Source organism: Cyprinus carpio, chromosome A20 (genome assembly GCF_018340385.1).
Source record: "Cyprinus carpio isolate SPL01 chromosome A20, ASM1834038v1, whole genome shotgun sequence".
NCBI lineage: Eukaryota > Metazoa > Chordata > Actinopteri > Cypriniformes > Cyprinidae > Cyprinus > Cyprinus carpio.
The window spans coordinates 16667691-16690027 of NC_056591.1; the positions used below are offsets into that span (position 1 = coordinate 16667691).

Consider the following 22337-nt stretch of genomic DNA (forward strand, 5'->3'; position numbering starts at 1 on the left):
TCGAGAAATTTATAGCCCTTCCATCAGATACTGTGAAGACAAAAAAAAAACACCACAAAAAAAAAAATAAAAAAATATTTAGATTCTGAATACTCTACATTACACAGTTTGCCCAGTTTCAAATTTTGGATAGCCTTTTATTGTGTTCTCTTATCATTTCATTATTGACAGCGGTGATATAGGTGCGCGAAGGAAACTTGACAGCGGCGATACAGGCACGTGAAGGAAATGTGACAGTGCGGGTTAGCGGAGGGTTAGTAACGTTACCACACAACCAGTCAGAATTAACGAGCTCTCGGTAAGCAAAAATTTTGTAATATCTGCTCTGATGGATTCAGCGAATAAGTGAATCTTTTGAACTATTCATTAAAAGAACCGGCTCAAAAGAGTTATTTGTTGTGAACCCGATTTAATGTTAACTATTAATTGAGCATGTAATTGAGAGGAACTTGAGAGGAACAAAATAGGACATACATGCATTCACAAGATCATTACATATGACTTGGCCTCTTACAGTTCCACAGAAACACACCCAAAAATTTCATGTGATGTCCACTTCGCAGGGCACTTACGTTCGAATAGAAAAAACCTCTGAAGCCATAAGGGAAACATACAAAATGTGCTCCTCTTTTGGAAGGCAAAACTAAGTTTTATCACTTTCACAACGAAACAGCTTCTCCACGACATGGCGCAGGCGGCAACAGTGAGAATCAGAGGTAATGCCTTCTTTCTTTGCGTGAACATTTGGGCGGCATTATGTGAATCTTCCCACATTGTGACGTAGACCTGTGGGGGCGTGTTTAAAGAGGCGTTTTAGGAGGGCATGGACAAGTCTTAAAGGGATAGTTCACCCAAAAATCAAAATTATGTCATTAATGACTCACCCTCATGTCGTTCCAAACCCGTGAGACCTCCGTTCATCTTCGGAACACAGTATAAGATATTTTAGATTTAGTCCGAGAGCTTTCTGTCCCTCCATTGAGAATGTATGTACGGTATACTGTCCACGTCCAGAAAGGTAATAAAAACATCTTCAAAGTAGTCCATGTGACTCAGAGGGTCCGTTAGAATTTTTTGAAGCCATCGAAAATACATTTTGGTCCAAAAAATATCAAAAAAACTACGACTTTTATTCAGCATTGACTTCTCTCCCGGGTCTGTTATGAGCGCGTTCACAACACTGCAGTTTTAGTGATATCCGGTTCACGAACGAATCACTCGATGTAACCGGATCTTCTTGAACCAGTTCACCAAATCGAACTGAATCGTTTGAAACGGTTCGCGTCAAAGGTTTTGATTATTACAATAATGATTTATGCTGTTATGTTTTTTGATGTTGATTTTTTTAACTTTGCTGACACTCCCTCTGAATATCCCGGAGTAATTCATTTACTCAAACAGTACACTGACTGAACCGAGCCAGATAACGAACGAAAACATTGACTCGTTCTCGAGTCAAGAACCGTTTCTGTCGGACGCGTCCGGTTCGAGAACCGAGGAGCTGATGATACTGCGCATGCGTGATTCGGAATGACACACAGCGTGTCTGAACTGAACTGGTTCTTTTGGTGATTGATTCTGAACCGATTCTGTGCTAATGTTATGAGCGCGGGTAAACCGAAGGCTTGAATCAAGGGCAATCATCGCCAGTGAAGTCATTACGTCGAGCGCAAAAGAACTGGTGAACCGTTTCGGCAACCGTTTTTTTATTGAATCAAACTGTCCGAAAGAAACCGGTTCGCGGAGAAGAACAGAACTCCCCATCACTACCGGTGATCCGAGAAAACCGATGCAACCGGTTCTTGATTCGAGAACGAGTCAATGTTTCGTTCGTTATCGGGCTCGGTTCAGTCAGTGTACTGTTTGAGTAAATGAATTACTCCGGGATATTGGTTTATTTGAACTCAGAGGGAGTGTCAGCCATGTTAAAAAAGTTAACAGCTTAAGTAATTTGTGGATTAATGCTTATTGTTGATGCGAACCGTTTCAAACGATTCAGTTCGATTTGGTGAACTGGTTCAATAAGATCCGGTTACATCGAGTGATTCGTTCGCGAACCGGATATCACTAAAACTGCAGTGTTGTGAACGCGCTCATAACAGACCCGGGAGAGAAGTCAATGCTGAATAAAGTCGTAGTTTTTTTGATATTTTTGGACCAAAATGTATTTTCGATGCTTCAAAAAATTCTAACGGGGACCCTCTGATGTCACATGGACTACTTTGAAGATGTTTTTATTACCTTTCTGGACGTGGACAGTATACCGTACATACATTCTCAATGGAGGGACTGAAAGCTCTCGGACTAAATCTAAAATATCTTATACTGTGTTCCGAAGATGAACGGAGGTCTCACGGGTTTGGAACGACATGAGGGTGAGTCATTAATGACATAATTTTGATTTTTGGGTGAACTATCCCTTTAACTTTTATAAAGAATGTCTCTTTGGTTTGAGACTTTAATCTTTGCAACTTTACAGATCTTCTTTATGCACCAAGAGCTTCTAACACTCCAAAGAGAAAGGAAAACTTATCATATGACCCCTTTAAGCTGATTGAGGTACACACATCTGGCATGTAAGCACATAGCTTAGAGTAGTCAAGGATCTCTGTAAAACCACATGTATTTGGCACACAGTCACAAACAAACAGGACTGTCTGTGAAGGGGGGGTTGATGCTAAAATGGCTAGCCGGGACAGCTGTTAGCTGTTGTTGGGTTTGATAACACAGCCACAGAGTTTTGAGGGATTAAGTGATTGTGGTTCAAAAAGCCTGAGCCACCTCTGTCCTGGAACTGCTGACTGTCTAAAATCTTTTACAAATGCACATACACTTTGAAAATACACTGTGCTGTAAAGTGTTTGTATTTGCTTTTAACAGGACAAAAAGTATTACTAGACAAGCAAAACTGCATCTCAAATCATGTTCACATTCAGACAATACTGCATTTGATGACGATTTCCCTCCTGATCTCAAGCGACGGCAAAATGAGATGCATGCTTGGTGGTATACATCACCCAAAAATGAACATTTTCTCACCCTCAGGCCATCCAAGATATAGAAGAGTTTGTTTCTTCTTCAGGAGGGATTTTGAGTAATTTAGCATTACATCACTTGCTTAAAAGTGTGAATGGGTGCCATCAGAATGAAAGTCCAAACAGTGAATGGATGCCTTCAGAATGAGAGTCCAAACAGCTTATAAAAACATCACATAATCTACCAGCAATTGAAATACTAGAAAAAAAGTTTTTTTATTAATATAGAATATTTAATTGAAATAAAAGAAAAAAAGTTTTTTTTTTTTTTTTTTTTTTGTTTTGTTTTTAACACAGACACAGTTTGTGTAAAAACTAGCTTGTGTTCAGTGGAGTCACTAGGGATTCTGGACCCCTTGACATGTACTATGCCATATATATATATATATATATATATATATATATATATATATATATATATATATATATATATATATATATATATATATATTGAATCGATTTGAGATCAGAATCTCATCAAATCCATAGTTTGTGAATCGAAATCAAATTGATTTATGAACTCTGTCAATACTCATTCAATGCATTTACAAACATATAAACTATTTTTGGCATACTATAACACATGTTCAGACATGGGGCAACAGTAGGGTTAATTAGTTTTTAAAACATCAGTGTGCACATGAATGTGTGCCCAAATGTGTTCTTACATGTCTTTAAAAATAGAAAGTACAGAGAAAGAGAGATAACAAGGGAAAGAGAAAAACAGGCAAGAGATGGTACTGAGATGACAGGAAAGTGGGAGTGTCTGTGGTGGGAGAACGAGCGAGTTGGAGAGAGAGAGAGAGAGAGTGACACAGAGGGGAGTGTCAGTGAGTTTGCATATGTTGCCCATGAGCAGGCCTGTGTGTGTATTTGGATATGGGCTCGCTTGCGGGAGTGGGATTGACATCTCCAGGAATCTCTAATGGACATAGAGCCATGTCATGCCTGGAAGGTGGGACATTTTTGTGTCTGTATGCATTCTATTTTTATGTGTGTTTGAGAGAAACAAATAACAGCATAGGGGAATCTTTGCATGATATTAAAGTGGGGGAAAGGGTCTTTGTGGTTGGAAAAAATTACTTTTTGTTTTGGGATTTATGTTTCCTTTGTCATTTTTCTTCTTTCTGTAACATTTGTCCTTTTTTATTTTTTATTTTAACCCTCTGTTTTGTCTTGATAATGCAGTATATTATAGAATTGACATTGTTTTTGTGTGTGAGTAGATGAGTCTGTGATGATTAGATGTTTCAAATTTGTTGGCAAGCTTTGAAGTAAGATATAAATGCATTAATTTTGTGTTTTGTGAGCATTTGTGCTATCAGCTGTTGAAGGCACAGTCGCTCGTGGCTCGTGTGTCGTGGCATGGTGCTGCTGGCCCATGTGCAGTGGACACCAAGAGTGTGTTTGTCCAGATACCTTACTTTCTCTTGTTCCATGGCGCTCTCATTGTTTTACTTTCTCCCTCTGATCTGTTCAGCATTCTGAAGTAAGATATAAATGAACTTTCAGAGCAGTAGTAGATCATTTTATGGAAAACTCCCTGTTGCATTATGGTGCATCTGCATCCTTAGAGTTTCATCTCTGTTGTCATCTAAGACAAAAACAAATCTGAAAAAAAAAAAAACTTCTGTGTGATTATATTAAGCTTTTTCAACATTAAATCATTTGTTGGAATGGACTTGTTCTAGTCTTGTTTTTTCACTTTAAATTCATTTAGTCATGGCTACTAGATGCAATACAATTATAAATATATTCCTCTACTAGATAATTAAAAACTATTTATATTACTATATGATAGTGCTATGTATTGAAAATAATTTTTTCTACTTTTTTTTTTTTTCTGGCATGCAACAATAAATAGATTTCTGAACTCATCCACTTAGATGTTGTCCTACTTCTGCAGACTTTTAATGATGAGTGAATTTTTGATGGAAAAACAGATCAAGAAGTAACTCTTGATTTGACCCAAGATGCTGCCTCCATGCCAATTTACATTTGTTGTTGTTGTTGTTGTTGTTGTTTACTGTATAATGAAGGAACAGAAATGTGATTAGGGAATGTAAATTTGTGTATTTGAGTATCAGATTTTTTTTTTTGTATTTTATTTTTTATATTTAAATTAGAAATATTATAGTAGTATTATGTATGTTGGGCTTTGGAGAGTTTATAATTAGTTTATAATTTTGTCAACATTTATAGTATAAGTTTAGTTTTGTTTGTCTTTGTAGTATTTTAGTTCATTTAATATTGTTTTGTTATTTATTGTTATTTTATATTCTTTGTGTATATTATTTTAATGATGTTTCTTTATTATTAATTAGATCTCCACATGTGAGAACAATTACAAGACTACAAAAATAAAACACACTGAGCAGCAATGTGTTTTTATTTTTTGCAAACTTGTTAACCTTCTTGTTAACCTTGATAGAGTTTTAGTTATGACCCTCCAGGACCTCCACGATCCATTTATACTTCAGACTCCTGTGCTGCTGGTATATATGAGAGGCTGTGACTCTCAGGTTGACATCTCCTGACCTCCATAAGGAGTTCTCACGCTTACTGTCTGGAACATTCCTCACTGGTCAGTTTACAGCATGCTTACACGTAAAAGTGCTATGTTACTTCAGACAGCACATGCCATTCAAAAACTTCTGTAGTATCACATGGTTTCTGTGTTTTTATTTTTTTTATTTCCATAGATTGGAACTATATTATTATATCCACAGCTAGAGGTCGCTGTACCTCTTTGTAAACTGTCTTGCTCAGTAAGCTGTCATGATTGCCAGAGTTACACAATTTGTCGCCTCAGCAGGATAGCAGCACCCAAAACAATTCATTTTAATCAGATTGTATTTAGATTAACCCACATGATTAAACACTCATATTAAACAACACTCAAAAGTACTGTGTACTGTTCAGCAGTGAACTCTGTTATTTACAGGCAGTATGATTAGTGCTTTCCTTGGCCAGAGTTTCTGCTGAGTCTCTGACTGGGAATGTAATTTGACTAAGGAAATGATTCAGATTTCTTTTTAAGGAAGTTCATGCCTCTGTTTTAAGAAAGATGTGGTTAAATGTGCAATTTAGACTAACTAAATCTGGTTAAGATCTGCAATTCAGTGTAATGCTAGCTCTGTGTTTAATGTTTACCTTAAAGCCAATACACATCAACCTGTTTCTGTGTTGGCAGAGGTGCTTGAGCTATTGCATTTAACCTTAATTACCTGTACCATGTGGGCATCTGTGTGACTGTGTGTGTCTGTCTGATAATCCGGGCTAAGCGATTAACCCAAGATGAGCAAGAGGAGCCAAACACACTGACCAAAACACCAGAGGGACCAAAAGGATGATAGTTAGTTCTCATTTGTGTCTAGAGAGGTGGCGAGATCAGCATTAACTTCATACAACAATTGTGTTCTCTCACAGAACTTGATATCAGATCCCCAAAAACAGTTTGAACTCATGAAGACTGCTGTGTGAACATCCTGTGAGGTGTTTTCTAGTATATGAACGCTTGAATCATCCGATTTTTATTAACTAACATTAATGAAGATTAAAGAAAACTGAAACAAATGTATTGCTCATTGTTAGTTATGGAACCATAATATTCAAGGTTGCAAAAATAAAGGGCACTGAGGCTTTTTTTTTTTTTTTTTTTTTGGTTAACCTTACTTTTTTTGCAGAGTAGCAGAGGGTGTTTTTGTCTTGCTTGTTTTGGGGATGCAACTCTGTGTGTAATCTGACACTCTGTGGATTTCGGCTTTTGTTTGTGCAAATCAATTAAATTCAAGCAGCCTCATTGAAGCAGACCAAAAGAAAAGAGTGCGGCGAGGAGAAGAGGGGTTTGTCTTCTGGAGATCCACCGTGGGTCCCCTTGTGTGTTGCAGAGAATAAGCCCCGTCCACTGCCTCCCTCCCCCCCACCCCAGGATTGAGGATGGGAGGGCAGGGGACAGACCTGAGGTTGGCGGATGAAGGGATTGTGTGAGAGGGAGGGGGGTCAAATCAAGGACCGCCTCCAGGACAGCTCCAGGCCTGAGGATCCTGCAGCATGCCGACATATGCTCAGCACCTCTCCATCGTGAATGTAGTGGACTTCTGCTACCAAGTGCGGGATGCCAACCTTTGCACCTGCAACATGGGCAACAATCCACCCTCACAGCTTCAGTCTTCGTCCCTGGAACCGGCCCAGACCCCCGGCACCAGGAGCGAGTGTGGTATCAGGCGCAGACTGCTGGCCTCCAAGGTCTACCAGAGACCAGAATCACTGTGGACCCCTAAACCAATGCTAAGAGTAGAAGGAAAAGGATCACAAGGGGACACACTCACACGTTCTCAGTCTTGTTGCAAGAGGAGCTCAGTATCTTGCTTTCCCTGTAAGTATGCGGCAGTGTTTGCATGGTTTTGGATGTAGTAATAGGTTGGCTGGTGTCATTCTAGTGAATTTAGTAGCTAGTTTAGTTTGATATCAATGGAATAGTCTGATGACTACTTTTGCACAGCACTAGATATGTTTTGAAATGGTTATTTAAAAATTTCAAAATTAAATTACATTTAAAGGGATAGTTATCTCAAAAATGAAAGTTCTATAATCATTTACTCACCCTCATCTCATTCCAAATGAGCAAATGATGACAGAATTTTAATTTTTGGGTGAATTATCTCTTTTAAGCACAAACTGTTTAAGCAGCACTTTTTTAAAACTTTTCCATACCTTTTCCCGTTTGCTTTGATTTTAGCGGCTGAGCTTGCTTGTGTCCCAGAACACGCTGGGTCTGCTGTCATTGTCTTTGATGTGACTGCTTTTGTCTGAGGCGTTTGAACCAATCAGCACAGAGGTTGTTCTGTTGAGATTTTGTGATCTTTGACCTTTAGAGACATGACTGAACCTTTTTGGCTTGACCCCTTGGGGCCTCTTCCCTTCCTGTCCTTAATAAGGTTAGCTTCATTCACTCAGTATCATGCAGAAGGCCATTTATTGATCTTTCATAGCATCACACATATGGATCGTTGGCCATTCATAATTTACAGATATATGCAATCAGTGGGTGACTCTAAAGGTTACGGTATGAAGTGCACAGGAAAAGTCAAGTGCAAAAGGTGAGAGACTGATGGATGGGGATGCATTTATGGCGTAATGATAAACATAGGCTTTTTAAGCCCATTTCACACAGTGTCTTTAATCATGCATAGTGTTTAGTTGTCTAGATAGGCCCTTTAAGTACACGTTAACGTATTGATTGTCTATATGAGTCATATCAGATGCTCAGTTACAGTACAATGATAAGAAACAGAAGAGAGGTGACCCAGCTACCCAAGGGAACTCAGGACAATGGGAAACAGCTGACTGATCTTTCCTGATTCTGATGGAGGGGACATAACTGACCCAGATACAGTGTCCCCATCACCTCACTGAGTCAATTATTATCTGATGAAACCAATGGAGGGGAGAAAACAGACCATAGAGGTGAAGAGGGGGACAATGAATGTGTGTGAATGGGGTTGAGATTGAAGAGGAAGAAGATGGTGTGATAAAAAAGAAGAGGGTGGAGATATTTTATAATGCAGGCGATAAGAGGGACAAAAAATATTTAAAAATATATATTAAATGCACCAATTTAATTAAAAATATGTAATAGTAAATTAATATATAATAGTATTATACATTTAATACAAATGTATTCATTATAATAGATTACAGATTTTGTTGCAAAACAACAATTTTTGTTTTACTTTGCGTCATGCCAAACAATGTTGACCAGAGTAAAATCACTGTACAACATGGGCAGTTGTGGCTTACTAGTTTTTTTTTTCCTCATTAGAAGGTGCTCAGTGTCTTCAGAGTTTAGTTTAAAGTTGATCTGGACTTGGTCTCTGTTCTCTCTGGTCTGAGCTAATGTGTTGTGACAGCTCAAGATGCTCAATAGATCAGCTCTGCTTTGTGTTCAGTACACTACTGTCATGCCCTGCTGAATTAACAGTCTTCGTATATAGTTTGAGTGTAAACTCACACAGTGTTTCTTTCCCCTCTCGCTTTTCCCATTTATTTTTTGTCCTTTCTCTCCTTCACTGTCTTGTATTGTTTGGTGACACTTGTCATGGATGAAGCAGTATTAGGCGCTGAGCAGGTGTTTCACAGATCTCTGCCAAGCTCAAGCATTGTGGCCAGTGGTTGGTCAATTCTTCAGTATATCCTCTCAAGGGACTGACAGAAACTGGCAGGAGCAGACACTGAATAATGAGACATATTTAACGAAATTCATTTCTAGAGGGAGTTGGGAATTGGAGCCAAAATGCATTGTTGGCTGAGCCGATGAGAAAATCATAGAAAATTGATATTCTGGAGAATCTGAGAGACTGATATAGATAGTCAGAGCAAAATACTGTCCTTAAAGTATAACAGAGGAACCTGGGTGGAGATTATAGGCCACTATTTCAACAATACAGTCATCTTCTAGGTTCTAGAAGGTAATTATGATGTACCTGGCTTCATCCAGCATTTGTTCACAGTTAACTCCAATCGAAGAGCATGTATTAACATCATTATCATACTTAGCCTGACCTCAGCGGTCATCTCAGGGTACATACAGGATGATTGACTGCCCTGATGACCATCAGACCCCTGCTTAAGCAGGCCAAAGTTATTTTGGTCCGTTACTATTGTTTGCATGGTCCTTGTATCCTTAATCTCAGTAAGGGATTGTGGGTAGCCTTATCCCCTTGCTGTGAATTGTGAATACAAAAGGCTTCGTCTTCACCCTGCCTAACTAACTCTTACAGTTCAGTCCCGCAGCATGACAAAGGCACTTTGTTATTCCTCAAATCCCCTCAGGCAAGCATACATAACCCCTGCTGATGGCAGGACTGGGACAAAAGAAACCTCACTGCTTATGTTACCATTCCTTAAAGACATTCTGGATTCTCTTACTCCTTTCCTCTTTCCATATCCCTTTCTTTCTGTCCCATTCCCTTTCTCTCTTCCTCTCACCCCCACCTCCTTCATCAAGAATTGGGGGTGGAGCTACTCAACTGTAAAGAAGTGTCACTCGGTGTGGGGTCAGCGTTCTGTGTTTTTCGAGGAGGAACGAGAGCTTTCAGTCATTATGGAAGGCTGCTGCTTTTGTTCTTAGATGGAATTTCTTAATTGTTAGTGCTACTTAATCATACTGAGGGTTACAACAAAAACTCTAGGCCTAAGTATTAAACACACAATGTGTTTGCTAAGACCATCAATGTTACCAGAATTATGTCTTGTTGAGGAGAGATATAATTTTTCATATTTTATTTCTATACATTGAACAATAAAACGCCAAAAGGTTGCACTCATATTAGTCATATCAGTATTGGTTCATTAAGTAAAACAGACTGATAACATTTAGCCAAATGATTGTGAGACCCCACATTATTAATAATAGATGTTAAAAACAAATGAATTCAAATACGCAGAGTATTTATAAAACAAATTTGGTCATAATTGTGTATAGTTTCTTTAAAAAAAAAATGGTTTTCCACATTACGTGGGTCACTGAATTTATTTAAAATGTTTTTTTTTTTTGTTGTTGTTGTTGTTTATCGGTTTTAATCTATCCCGGTTTTGTGGGTTGTTGATTTTATTTAATATTTTTTAATATATTGGTTATCAAATTTAATATATATTATTATGTATCAGTATAAACTAAAGTGTCCATATTGGTGCATTTCTAAAAACTCCAGTTGATTTACATGAGGACTATTAAATGTTCTTTTGACAACCATCTTTAAAAAAACCCTAGGAGCCACACACAACACCCTAGCAACTGCATAGCAACAACCAATCAACCCTGGCAATCACCACTCCCATACAGCTCTGGATGCTTCAATATATGTCAGCTGTGACTGAATCTTAAATCTATATTTTTAGTGGCCTATTCCTCACACTCTCCAGGCACATGCATGGCATCTGTAATGGGCCCTAATTAACTTTAGAGAGCATCTTCATGTGGCTCTTTGTATTGTGTGTTGGCTAAAGGTGACAGGAGGTCACTACATATGGATGTTATGATGTGTGTGTGTGTGTGTGTGTGTGTGTGTGTGTGTGTGTGTGAGAGAGAGAGAGAGAGAGAGAGAGATTTTAAACACTCATTCCTGCTCTCCATAAACTTCAGTCACACCAGTGCCTCTCCATCATGATGAGACTGGGTCTAATTGACTCTTTCGGGCTTGTTTGGTTTAGTTTTGGCACTAATTGGGGCCCCTGTTCCATCATGGCAGCTGTAATTAAGTTTTGGTTGGTGGATTAATCCCTTTAGGGGATTGAGGGTTAAGACTATTTTTATTTAGCGCTGGACATCAGGTGTTTGCCGAGTAGAAAGGGGGAGAAGACCATGGACACATGATTGATTTGGAGTTGAAATGATGGTGGGTTCCAAGCTTGGAAAAAATCATGGAAATTTATTTGAAAGATGATTGGAAATCAGTCAAAAGGTGTGGGCCTCAAGCAGGCCAGTACTGTTATCTTGTGTTCATTGACCAGTTTTTATGCCTTTCAAACCTAAATGTTGTTGTCAATTCAAAATCATTTTGTTAAAATTGTGAGACTGATTTGTGATTGTATTGGAAAGAACAGTGAGACTGATAAAAAAAAATATGGGGGGGGGGGCAGTAATATTTTGCAGCATGTCACAAATGGAAAACTTGAATTTTGTGTGTGTGTGTAAATTGTAGGGGTGTAACGATATTTAAACCGAACTGAAAAACCGAGATACACCACCCACGAAACATATCGCAGTACTTTTGGTATGTACACGGCCTGCTCCCGCCCTGGCCCACTTGCACCACAGCTCATCTCAAATCTGACAATGCATGTAGAATATGGTATGTTGAAAATAACAATGCGTAAAACAACAACAAATACTGATTTATTTTTGAAGACTTAAATATTTATTTTTTAATATTTTTACATTTCTGTGCCTGAAAATTTGTTAATAAAAAAAAAAAAATATATATATATATATATATATATATATATATATATATATATATATATATATATATATTCTTTCAAAAAGGTATTTCATTGGCATTTCAAGTTTCTAAAATCATATATATGTTTTTTTTTTTTTTTTTTTTTTTTTTTGATGGGAAAAATGTTATTGCCAGCAGCAAACTCTTTATTGTTAAACCCTGATCAGTGTTGTGGTTTTCCCCAAAGATATAAACACTGAACCATACTGTTGTATCCATCTCTACTTGTATCTTATTTCAGGTCCGTTGCGATCATCTCACAACAAACTACAGTACGTTTCCTCTCTGAGCAGTGTGTCAGGTAATTAGGTTACAGTTCATCCCTAAGCAGAGGGCACAGATTCAGAGCGTGAGGTCTGACAGCCGTCACATTTTGATCGGTTCCTCAAAGCCATATGTCTTAAAGAATTGTGCTAAATGACATTAGACTTAAGGTCAGCAGGGGTTAAAAGGCAGGGACGGGCTAGTTTCACCCAACATTAGGGATCATTTAAGTGAATTATTTTAGATCATTTATACTGTTAATGCCAGGCCAGCCATCATGGCCTTGGAAAAACCTCTGCTCTTTATCATTGAATTGGCAGTGTATCTGATTCACTTTTCCATTCTTCACTTTTCACCTCCCATTCAGCTCCAGGCCAGGTTTTATTACAGTAAACAGTCTCCAATTTATATGTCATGTGTTGAAGCCACACACATCTCAGTAACAGGATTTGAATGCAGCAGGTGTTTGTGATCTCGTTGCAAACAGGTAAAACAACAGCAGCTGATTTAGCTTGAGCTAAGTCTTTAATTACGACTCATTAACTCTGATAAATAGGTTTGCCAGCTGACCAGTATTTTATTCGTCTGGCCACATGTTCACCCTGCACACAAATCCAATTTGGTTCTTGAATGTGATCTTCAGGACTGACTGTTTGCACAGTTGTTTTTTATGTGATGAAATCAGATCAATTTGTTCAGACAATGTAGTCAGTATCTAAAATACAGGCAACAGTAGCTGGCATCCGTGACAAATATAGTGACTAAATGTGACAGGGCAACTTACAAGTCATGAGCTGAATGTTTTCAAACTGAATGTTTTCTCAGACCTTACTTTGAGTGTTTTTACACTGGAAAATTGTTGAATTACATCTATCTTTATATGGCGGGATTATTAAATGTGATTGAAATAATTTGCCTCATAAGGGCCCCTCTAGCATCATTTGACTCAGAACTGAATTCCTGAGAGAGTCGTAGTCCTGTAATGATGAAGGCTAGAGAGGAGAGATTTCCATTCTATCGCTGACCAGAGTCAGACCTCTGTGACTCCTCAGAGACTTGTTATGATATGAAAGATGAATGGAGAGTGTGAATAAAAGGATTTAGGCAGTCAGAGTGTCAAAGATGTGGACAGAAGATGGGATGCTACAGGGATTTAGTGTCGTTAAGGCCCTTTTTAATGCTGCTCGGTCAGCACAAATTCACAGGTAATGTTCTGATAAGCTGAATATAAAATGAACACTGCATTGGAAACCTGATGACTTACAGAATGAGCCGTCTAGAGGTCACAAAAGGACCAGCTTGACAATTAGTTGTGTTCAAACCTAATCTAACCACTAGATGGGGCCGATCATACAACATTTCACAACCATACATGAAACTTGGGTCCTCTACATACCTCTTCCATTGGAAAGCCTTATTGCATTGTGCTTTGAATGTATATTATATGTATAAATGTATAACTACCGAATCGTAAATGTCTGAGCCATAATTGTCCAGTGTCCCAATGCAACACTGACCTCTCAAAAGGATTTTCATAATGCTTATGGTTTTTAAGTTAATTGAAAATTAGATCAACCTGCACACTAACAAGTCTTTCTCTACAAGTCTGCTATTTACATACTGTGTTGCAAAGAAGTACACCTATTTAGACTATTTCATTAAAGTGAAATATATAGGCCCTGTCAGAGTTAATCCCAGAGGTGTTTTAAAGTTCAGTATTTGATCAGTGAATTGCCCAGACTCCTTTGGGAGTCCTCAGGGGGAGAGGAATGTTATCAAAGTGGTCTTAGGATCTATATGAAATGAACTCATTTTCATCACTGGTGCTTCATCATATTGATAGGACACAAGAGAGGAGGAGGTGGAGACTTGAGTGATTTCAAAACCCGCTTCTATCTTTCCCTGCATAATTCAGAGAGACTGGACAGGTTTGTGGGGTAGGACTATGGGATATACAACCCCACTTTACACAACCCCTCACCCTTGAGCATGCACTTGTAACTCTACTTGCCACTTAAGGAAATGAGTCTTTCCTAATCCAGGTGTCCTCAAAGATGCCTATTTGAACATTGTCTCTGCATCAAGAGGATAGATTAAATGATAGTCTTATTGGTAAATTGAAATTCAGTATAATGATGGGTTATTAAGGACTTTGTGTTTTAATGTGGGATGAATATCTGCAGCACTATCATAGCAGCTGTCACGTGTATTCCTCATTAAAAGCCTGTTAATTTGAACATCCCCATGCTCATGCTTCCATTAAGAGTCTCTGTGGACTGAACCAGATTCTTATCTCTGTTGTTTCTGCTGTGTGTGTATATATATATATATATATATATATATATATATATATATATATATATATATATATATATATATATATAGTTATATATATACACACTTATGGATGTGTGTTAGTAATGCTGCATGTATGTGCTCAGTATCCCTGATCTTTCGTGTTAATGACAAAAGGGATAGATTGATGTCCCGTTAGTACATCCTGGCAACGTCACATCCTGTTTCCACAGCAACAGTGACTCCATCTCGTCCCTGAGGCTGAAGTCTCAGTGGAAATCTGACTAAAACAATGTTGCAAATCTCTCACATGGTTCTTTTTGGCTGTTATATTCTTCATTTTCTCCCATGCATCTTATTCATTTTTGCAAAGTTTAATCAGTTTAAAGTGTCCTGTAAGAGTTTTGTTGCTCATTCCTGACAAATCTCTTTAGTCCTCCATCGAACTCCTGGGTTTATCCAGAATCTGAAGTTGCATGCACCATTTCTGTCCATCGTTTTGGTGTATAGCGGCAAATATGGGTCAGTTTGCTCCAGCACATTGAAATCAGACCTATTTACCCCCCGTCCCAAGAGATCTCCCCCCACCATGATTACAAGCTTTATGGGAAATCTATCCACATGCTGTTTATCGTCTCCTAATCAGGCCTAGACATCCTGTAGCTCATAGATTGCTTTTCACGCTCTTCGATTTAGTCTCACCCTTTTGGGGTCACTTTTGATTGGGTTGGATGAGCAATGGCCCTAGTGGAGCGAAGTGGGTTAAATGATTACTGACTCCTTATGATCTATTATTATAATGCAGCTAATTAATGACAAACCTGAAAATTAAAGGTGCTGTTATATTCTTAATATATTATTGTTATATTAATCTGTTATAGTCACATTTCCCTTTTAAAAGTTTGGGGTCAGTTTTTTCCCCAGAAATTAATACTTTCATTCATCAGGTATGCATTAAATTGATCAAAAGTGACAGTAAAGACATTTATAATGTTACAAAAGATATCTATTTCAAATAAATTCTGTTCTTTTGAATGTTATATTCATCAAAGAATCATCAATCAACTGTTTTCAACACTGATAATAACACGTTTCTTGAGAACCAAATAAGCTCATTAAAATGATTTCTGAAGGGTCATGTGACAATTATTTTAAATTGTAATAATATTTCACAATATGGTTGCTGATCACATAATTGCAGCCTTGGTGAGCATAAGAAACTTCTTTTTAAAAATATAGAAACTTTTGAATGGTAGTGTATCACTTTGACTAGCGGAAGTGACAAATTGTGTTTTGTTTTGTAGTTTGAGTTTGAAGCAGTGCTAATTAATCTGAATGTTTCTAGCCAATGAAATAAGGACTAATATCAATAGTACAGTTATAATAAACACCGATTAATGACATAATCCTACTGTAAAAATTCAATCACAATCAGCCCGACATCTTTCCAAATGCACTTATATCTCAAAGGACAGTCTTGATGTTTTATGTGTTATTAATTTGTCAGATATATTAAAGCAAATGTTACGTGCACATTTGCAGGGTGGCCTTTGTCTCAACCGTTAATATAAACGGGACTAGACAGAACACACGGCTTGTCCACAATCATGAATTCAATGAACTGTATTAGAGGTTGATCATGTGATGAGACAAGCACAGTCTTTGAGACATTGTATTGACATACTATCCCCATGAACTTTTACAGCCAGCGTGTGCACCTTGCATTTAATGCACAAAAGGTTTGAGACTGCTGTCCAATTATTTGTCCTGTCCCTCAAATCCATATTGTAGAAGACTTTTAGACAGAGGTATGTGTGCATGTCTGATGTGTCCTGAGACGCCCCTATGTGTGTGAGGTTCACTTGTTTCCATCCATTCTACCTCATCTAATTCTCTGTGCTCTGTGCATTGGGGAAACGGAGAGCTTTGTGTACTTTGGCAGGTCATCGCAATGGAACATCTTCAGCTGATGAGGTGCCATGAGACTAGTGCTCAAACTGAAGCTTTTCTTCAGTAATGGCTCCCCTCAGACAGCTGATGTACATTGGGGTCCACAAGTAGATGCACAAATGCAAATCACGATTATGCATTTGGCAGATGTTTTGAAGAATATGGTTCCAGGGTGTCAGACTACCAGCTGAGCCCCAGGAACTCGTTGGTGTGTAAAAATATTAAAACCAAACCGAAAAACCGTGATGCACGGTACGTACCGCACTACTCTCAAGGCATACCATGATACTCTCTTGGCCTACCCCACCCCCTGCTGAGACACTTCAAACACATACGGCCATGATGGTTTGGAATTGCTTGAATCACTTTGAAAAGGAAGCAAAGTGAGAATGAGAATGAAAATACGACTATAAGATTATGCCATGTTTCAGCGTGTTGATATGGAAAGAATGCATCCACAGAGTTATATCTTAATGACTAGCACAGTCAAGTTTGCTTGTGCAGCTACTCAGCCTTTTGTGGAACTGTAAAGGCATTTGCACACTGGACGAGAAGCGCACCACCGTGCCGCGTCACGTCTAGGACAGTTTGTACAACAAGTACAACACAACATAGCTGGGCGCCACGGACAGATGCCGATCAGTGCTGCTGGTGTGCGTACAGTCATAGAAAACAATGTGTTCGAATTTTAAAGACGTGGCCCGGTGCAACGCGACACGACATTTTGCTACGCTGCACTGTGCAGCACTTCTCATCCGGAGTGTGACCACCATAAGTTTCAATATTTTGTTTTTATATATTCTGTGTATATATTATTTATCTCATATAAGATGCATTTGGTTGAGTTACGCTCCAGTAAAGCTCTTCATTGTAGGCCTACTATGGTGATTATTTTTTTCAGCGCACAGTGCAAGCAGCACAAAAAACACTGCAGAATATTAATAAAAATGACTGGATAGTTGACGAAATTGTCACTTGCACATCATTTTAATCATGCCAATTTAAACATTCAAGCTATTTAAACCCATAAAGTACTTGTGCTCTCTCCGAGAGACAGTTTTCAATGCGTGAAAGCGCGCACAGCCGCCTCTGAAACAGCTCTCGACTATGTCAATTTGAGTTATTACATATTTGATTACAATTATTTTTATTTTCTGTTTATTGTCCACATTATTTAGCCATTATTTAATTGTATTTTTTTTATTTAAAAAAAAAAAAAAAGTTAAGGAAATTTTTTTGGTAACACTTTATTTATTTGTTTTTTATTTGTTTGTATTTTTTTTATATATAAAAAAAAAAAGTTAAGGAAATTTTTTTGGTAACACTTTAACTGACAGAGAGCAATTATTGTTGTTGTTATTATTATTATTATTAAGTTAAAGTGAATGTAGTGTTCTTTATCATTGCTGGTGCCATGAACCCTACCCGCACACAGCAAACAGAACCGAACTGAACCGGACCGTGGTTCCAAAACCGTGATATGAACGGTTCATACTGTCCCTAGACTTTGGAATTATAGCATACAGTATGTCATAGAGTGAATGGGATGAAATTATTTCACTTTAATAGAACTAAAAAAGAAAGGCACAAATCACTTTTATCTACAGCTTGAACTCCTTATAGAAAACTTGCTGAAAAGACTTTATGGATGAGGACAAGTTAACAGCTATCCGCCTGGTGTCCTATAGAAAAGACAACTTGCTACATTGCACGCTTATTTGTGTTCAGAAAATAGACTGTCGTTGGTCTTATTTATAGCCAGCCAGGGTGGTTGTTCTCCTTTTGACAAAAACACAGAAAAAAGAGGCCAAATATGACTGTTCCTGTGGTGCAGGAAGCTTAGTGAAAGGCAAAAAACAAAAAATAATAATGGGACTACATTTGATTTTTCCTATACTCATAATATAATCATAATTTTTCTTTTTAATTTATTTACTTTTTTAATAATTTTAGATACAGATGGATTAAGGAGGGAGAAAGTTAAGAGAGACACTTGTGGAGCTGGAGGGAGAAAACTGCACTTAGTCCTAATTTCTGCAGGAGTTTCTCAAAAAGAATTTTCTCACTTCAGCTATTGATCTGAATCAATTTTCAGTGATTTGTAATTCATAAAGAAGCTGGCTCATTAACCGCAACAGCTAATGCGTTCCCTCCTGTCAGATCTTTCCCCTTTGAATGATGTTTTATTGCACCTCTCTTTTCATGCTCAGCTTTTCTGTGTTCTCACCAGGGTGTGGCTTTCTGAACGACTCTACTTCAAAGGGAATTATTTTTCTTTTCTTCATCCATCTCTGGTTTTCCTTTCTTCTTTGTTTTCAGAACAATATTCATCTTGTCAGATCTGATAGTGTTTGTAGTCTCTTGAATGTTTTCCTCCCTCAGTAAGCTTGTGTTGTGTGTTGTATTCAGTCTAGCTTTAACCCTCGAGGGTATAAGGGGGTTTTAGGGGCCTGGAGAAGTTTTATCATCCCCTGACTTTTGTGCTTTTTTCGGTTGCTTATAAACATATACTTGGCTAAAGTCTGAAAACACTGTATTCAGTACAAACTGGGCTACAGTAATATGTAAATAGCATGTATGTACATGATTGTGTTTTTGAGAAAACAACGTTTATGTATGGTTAGTGAAAAACTAAAATTTTGAAGTCACTGAAATAAGATCATAAAACACATGCAGAACATTTGTTCACAATACTGTCAAGCATGGACCTTATAGCCTAGAATTTTTTCTTCAAAATGATGTGAAACTCATCTTGTTTACTCGCTCAAAGAAAACAATAGATTGATTTAAAATTTCTAAGACACTTTTTGTTTCAAGGATATGCGAGTAGGCGTGATTGACCGTTAATATAAGTGTGATTCACACCTGAGAAGACAAAGGCCCGCATAATGAGCTGCATAATGAGCCTTTCAGCCAGGTGTGTGACTGAGAAGGAAGAGTTAAAAGAAAGAATGTGAGGACAAAATAAATGTATATATTTGACTGATGTATTGCTCTTATCTGTACGATCAAAACTGAAAGTGTAATTTAAGTTCCTTTCTGTTATCAGGAGAATACGTTTGTTTGACTCCAGAGGGTTAACCATTAGATGTTAGTTGACGAAACAATAGTGGGGAATGCCTTCACTGAGGGGCCCAAGCCTATTATTCAACACAATGCTTGACATTTTATATACACACACGCACACACACATACTCATGCAGACACGCTATGGCCAGACATGGCTTGAGTCTCCTCTTTAGGACACAACTCCTTAATGAAAACAGGCCTACTGACCTACTAACTTGAGGAAATTTCACACAGGATCGGTGGAATGCCCAGCGTTGAGTGGTCGTCTGGATTCTTTCTGTCCTCCTAGCAGCCACTCCTCTATTAACAAGCCTTATCTGCAAATCAAACTAAATGCTAATAAGCCCAGGCTTGATTTTAAACACTTTCCAAGCCTGCAACACTTTATTGTCTTTCTTTCAGAACCCAGTAGGCGATGTTTGTTTAAATGCAGATTTCTCTTGTCCCATGTGTTGCAGTAGACGGTTGATAAGTGTTTTACAGCTACTGTGTCTCATAGTGAGGGATTGAGTGATTTGTTATGGGTAAATACAACGTGTTTAGGGTCTGAAGCAGAGGCAGAATTACAAAGAGATTGTCTGTGTGTGTGTGTGTGTGTGTGTGTGTGTGTGTGTGTGTGTGTGTGTGTGTGTGTGTGTGTGTGTGTGTGTTTTGAACTAACAAAAGATCTCTCCTTATGTTGATGACCTCATCAGCTCACATCAAGCTTTTACTTTTTTTTTTTTTTTTTTTTTGGTGCATCTAGAAAACTAGACATCTAGTGAACATGGTGATCAGGTAGTGATCTGTGCACATGCACTTCAGGTTGTGTAGTTTCTCTAGATCTTTCTTTTGCTATTTTTCTGTAGAGGCCCAGCTATTACTGACGGTGCAGGTCAGTCATTAAAATGATGTAGACAAAAGTGAGAAAGAAAAAAGGAAATGTATGTGTGTGACTGTTTGTCTAAATTAGTCTCTTGAGAGTTGTTTGATTGTGTGTCCAAGGTATGTGGGAAAGCAGCCCTGTGCCCAGTGTCATTAAGACTGACCTGGAAGAAAAGAAAACAATCTTTCTAACTAACCTGCAATTATATGTGGATTTATGAGTGTGTGTGCTTTGGTGCTTAATCTCTAACGTCTCTGAAATCCTGATTCTTTAGTGTACTTCATTAATTCTGTTTTCCTCCCTAAATTTAAAAGGATTTGTTAGCATGCCGTGACACTTATTTGTTGATCAACTGAGGTTTCAACCTAGCCTGCAAAAACTGAAGACCCTAACTTTCTCTATTCACTCCAAACTAACTGCTGATTGAAAATGCAGAATATTTGTGTTAGTGGTAGCAGAGACAGCTGTGTTTGTGTTTAGTATGTGAGAGCTGACCTCAGTACACTGAACAAACACTCAGAACAGGTTTAGTGCTGGCTAGAGATCTGCTCGTACCTGCCACACACTCCCTGTTTCTCTTTTTCTAGGATAAATCAGACGATTGCTTTTTAGGAACAGACAAGCAAACCACAGGAGAGGATATGAGGGAAAAAAGAGGAAAAATCAATAGGGATTAGGCCTACTTTAATAAGCATCAAAAGCAATGACAGGAGAGCGAATGAGAAATAGGGGAGGAAAGAAGTTTAAGAGAGGACAGAGAAGAAAAAGGTCATAAAATAAATTATAGTCTAAAACTGAAGAAAAAAAAATAATAATATGAATGTCATCAATCAAGTGATTAGTAAACAAAAACTGTGGGTTTATGTCCAGGTTTAAATAAGAAAAAAAAAATGTAAGAAGTTGAACTGTAAAATTAATATGAATGTGATAAATTAGCTTATTTTATCAGTGACCTAAAATAGTCTTAAATCCTAAATGTTTCTTGTTTATTTTATATCATTGTTTTTTTTTTTTAATGTTTCAAAACTCAAAAAAGGTTTAAATAAGAAAAAATATTATTTTTATAATTATATAATTATTTTAAGAAGTTGAATTGAAAAATTAATATGAATCTAAAAAATGTGCATATTTGATTAGTGACCTAAAATAGTGCTGAATCTTAAATGGTTCTGTTCATATAACATTACTTTTTGTTTCTAGTTTCTTACAATATAAAAAATTTGGGTGGATATCACACGTTTGGACCTCACTGTGTGATAGGTTATTCTGAGCTGCAAAAGATACATTTTCACCTTTCAGAATTGCAGGAAATGGTTTGAGAAAGCATACGTGTGTGTGCGTGTGAAGGGAGAGGGTTATGACAACAGCTCCATTACACATACACACACATAACACGGGTGAGTGTGATCTGTCGGATGCAGAGAGCCCAATCCAAGTGTGAAAAGTGGAGAGGTTCAAGCACTCTGATCAGCTGTTCATAAGCTTCACACTGGAATCTCATGGATAGATTTCGGACACTAATGAACAAACATGCCTCTCATCTGAGTTGCTTTTACCAAGTTTGTTTCCCTCATTCTTTATAAAAATTTCTCATTTCTGTTAAAGTGACTAGCCATGAGTTATGTTACACTGTACACATGCATAAACACACACAGATAGACAGTTATCTGAAATAACTGTAATCCTGCAGTTACAGAGATGTTGAGCCATCTGTGGAGTGAGAACAGAACAATAGCATGTTAATTACTACAACCCACATGAGCTGCATAATTGTACACGTGCCAGACAGCATGGAAACCACGGGTCTGGAATACACACACAAACATGTGCTGAGAGAATAGGCTCGAGATATAG

The 22337-nt window shown here is 37.8% G+C and overlaps 1 protein-coding gene across 7 annotated transcripts in view; it reads left to right on the forward strand.

Annotated features, from left to right (window-relative positions):
• Positions 1-22337, forward strand: part of LOC109112655 (NHS-like protein 1) — a 71449-nt gene that overhangs the window by 23300 nt on the left and 25812 nt on the right. Inside the window, exon 1 of one of the 7 annotated variants that reach the window (XM_042777855.1) lies at positions 3588-3990. The exons of 3 other annotated variants lie outside the window; for them this stretch is intronic. In XM_042777855.1, coding sequence (XP_042633789.1) covers positions 3915-3990 — 76 coding nt within the window. In that variant the 5' untranslated portion in view covers positions 3588-3914. Of the gene's footprint in view, positions 1-3587; positions 3991-6966; positions 7414-22337 lie in introns of those variants that run through there. 3 more of the 7 variants (XM_042777851.1, XM_042777854.1, XM_042777852.1) reach the window with 3 other exon arrangements.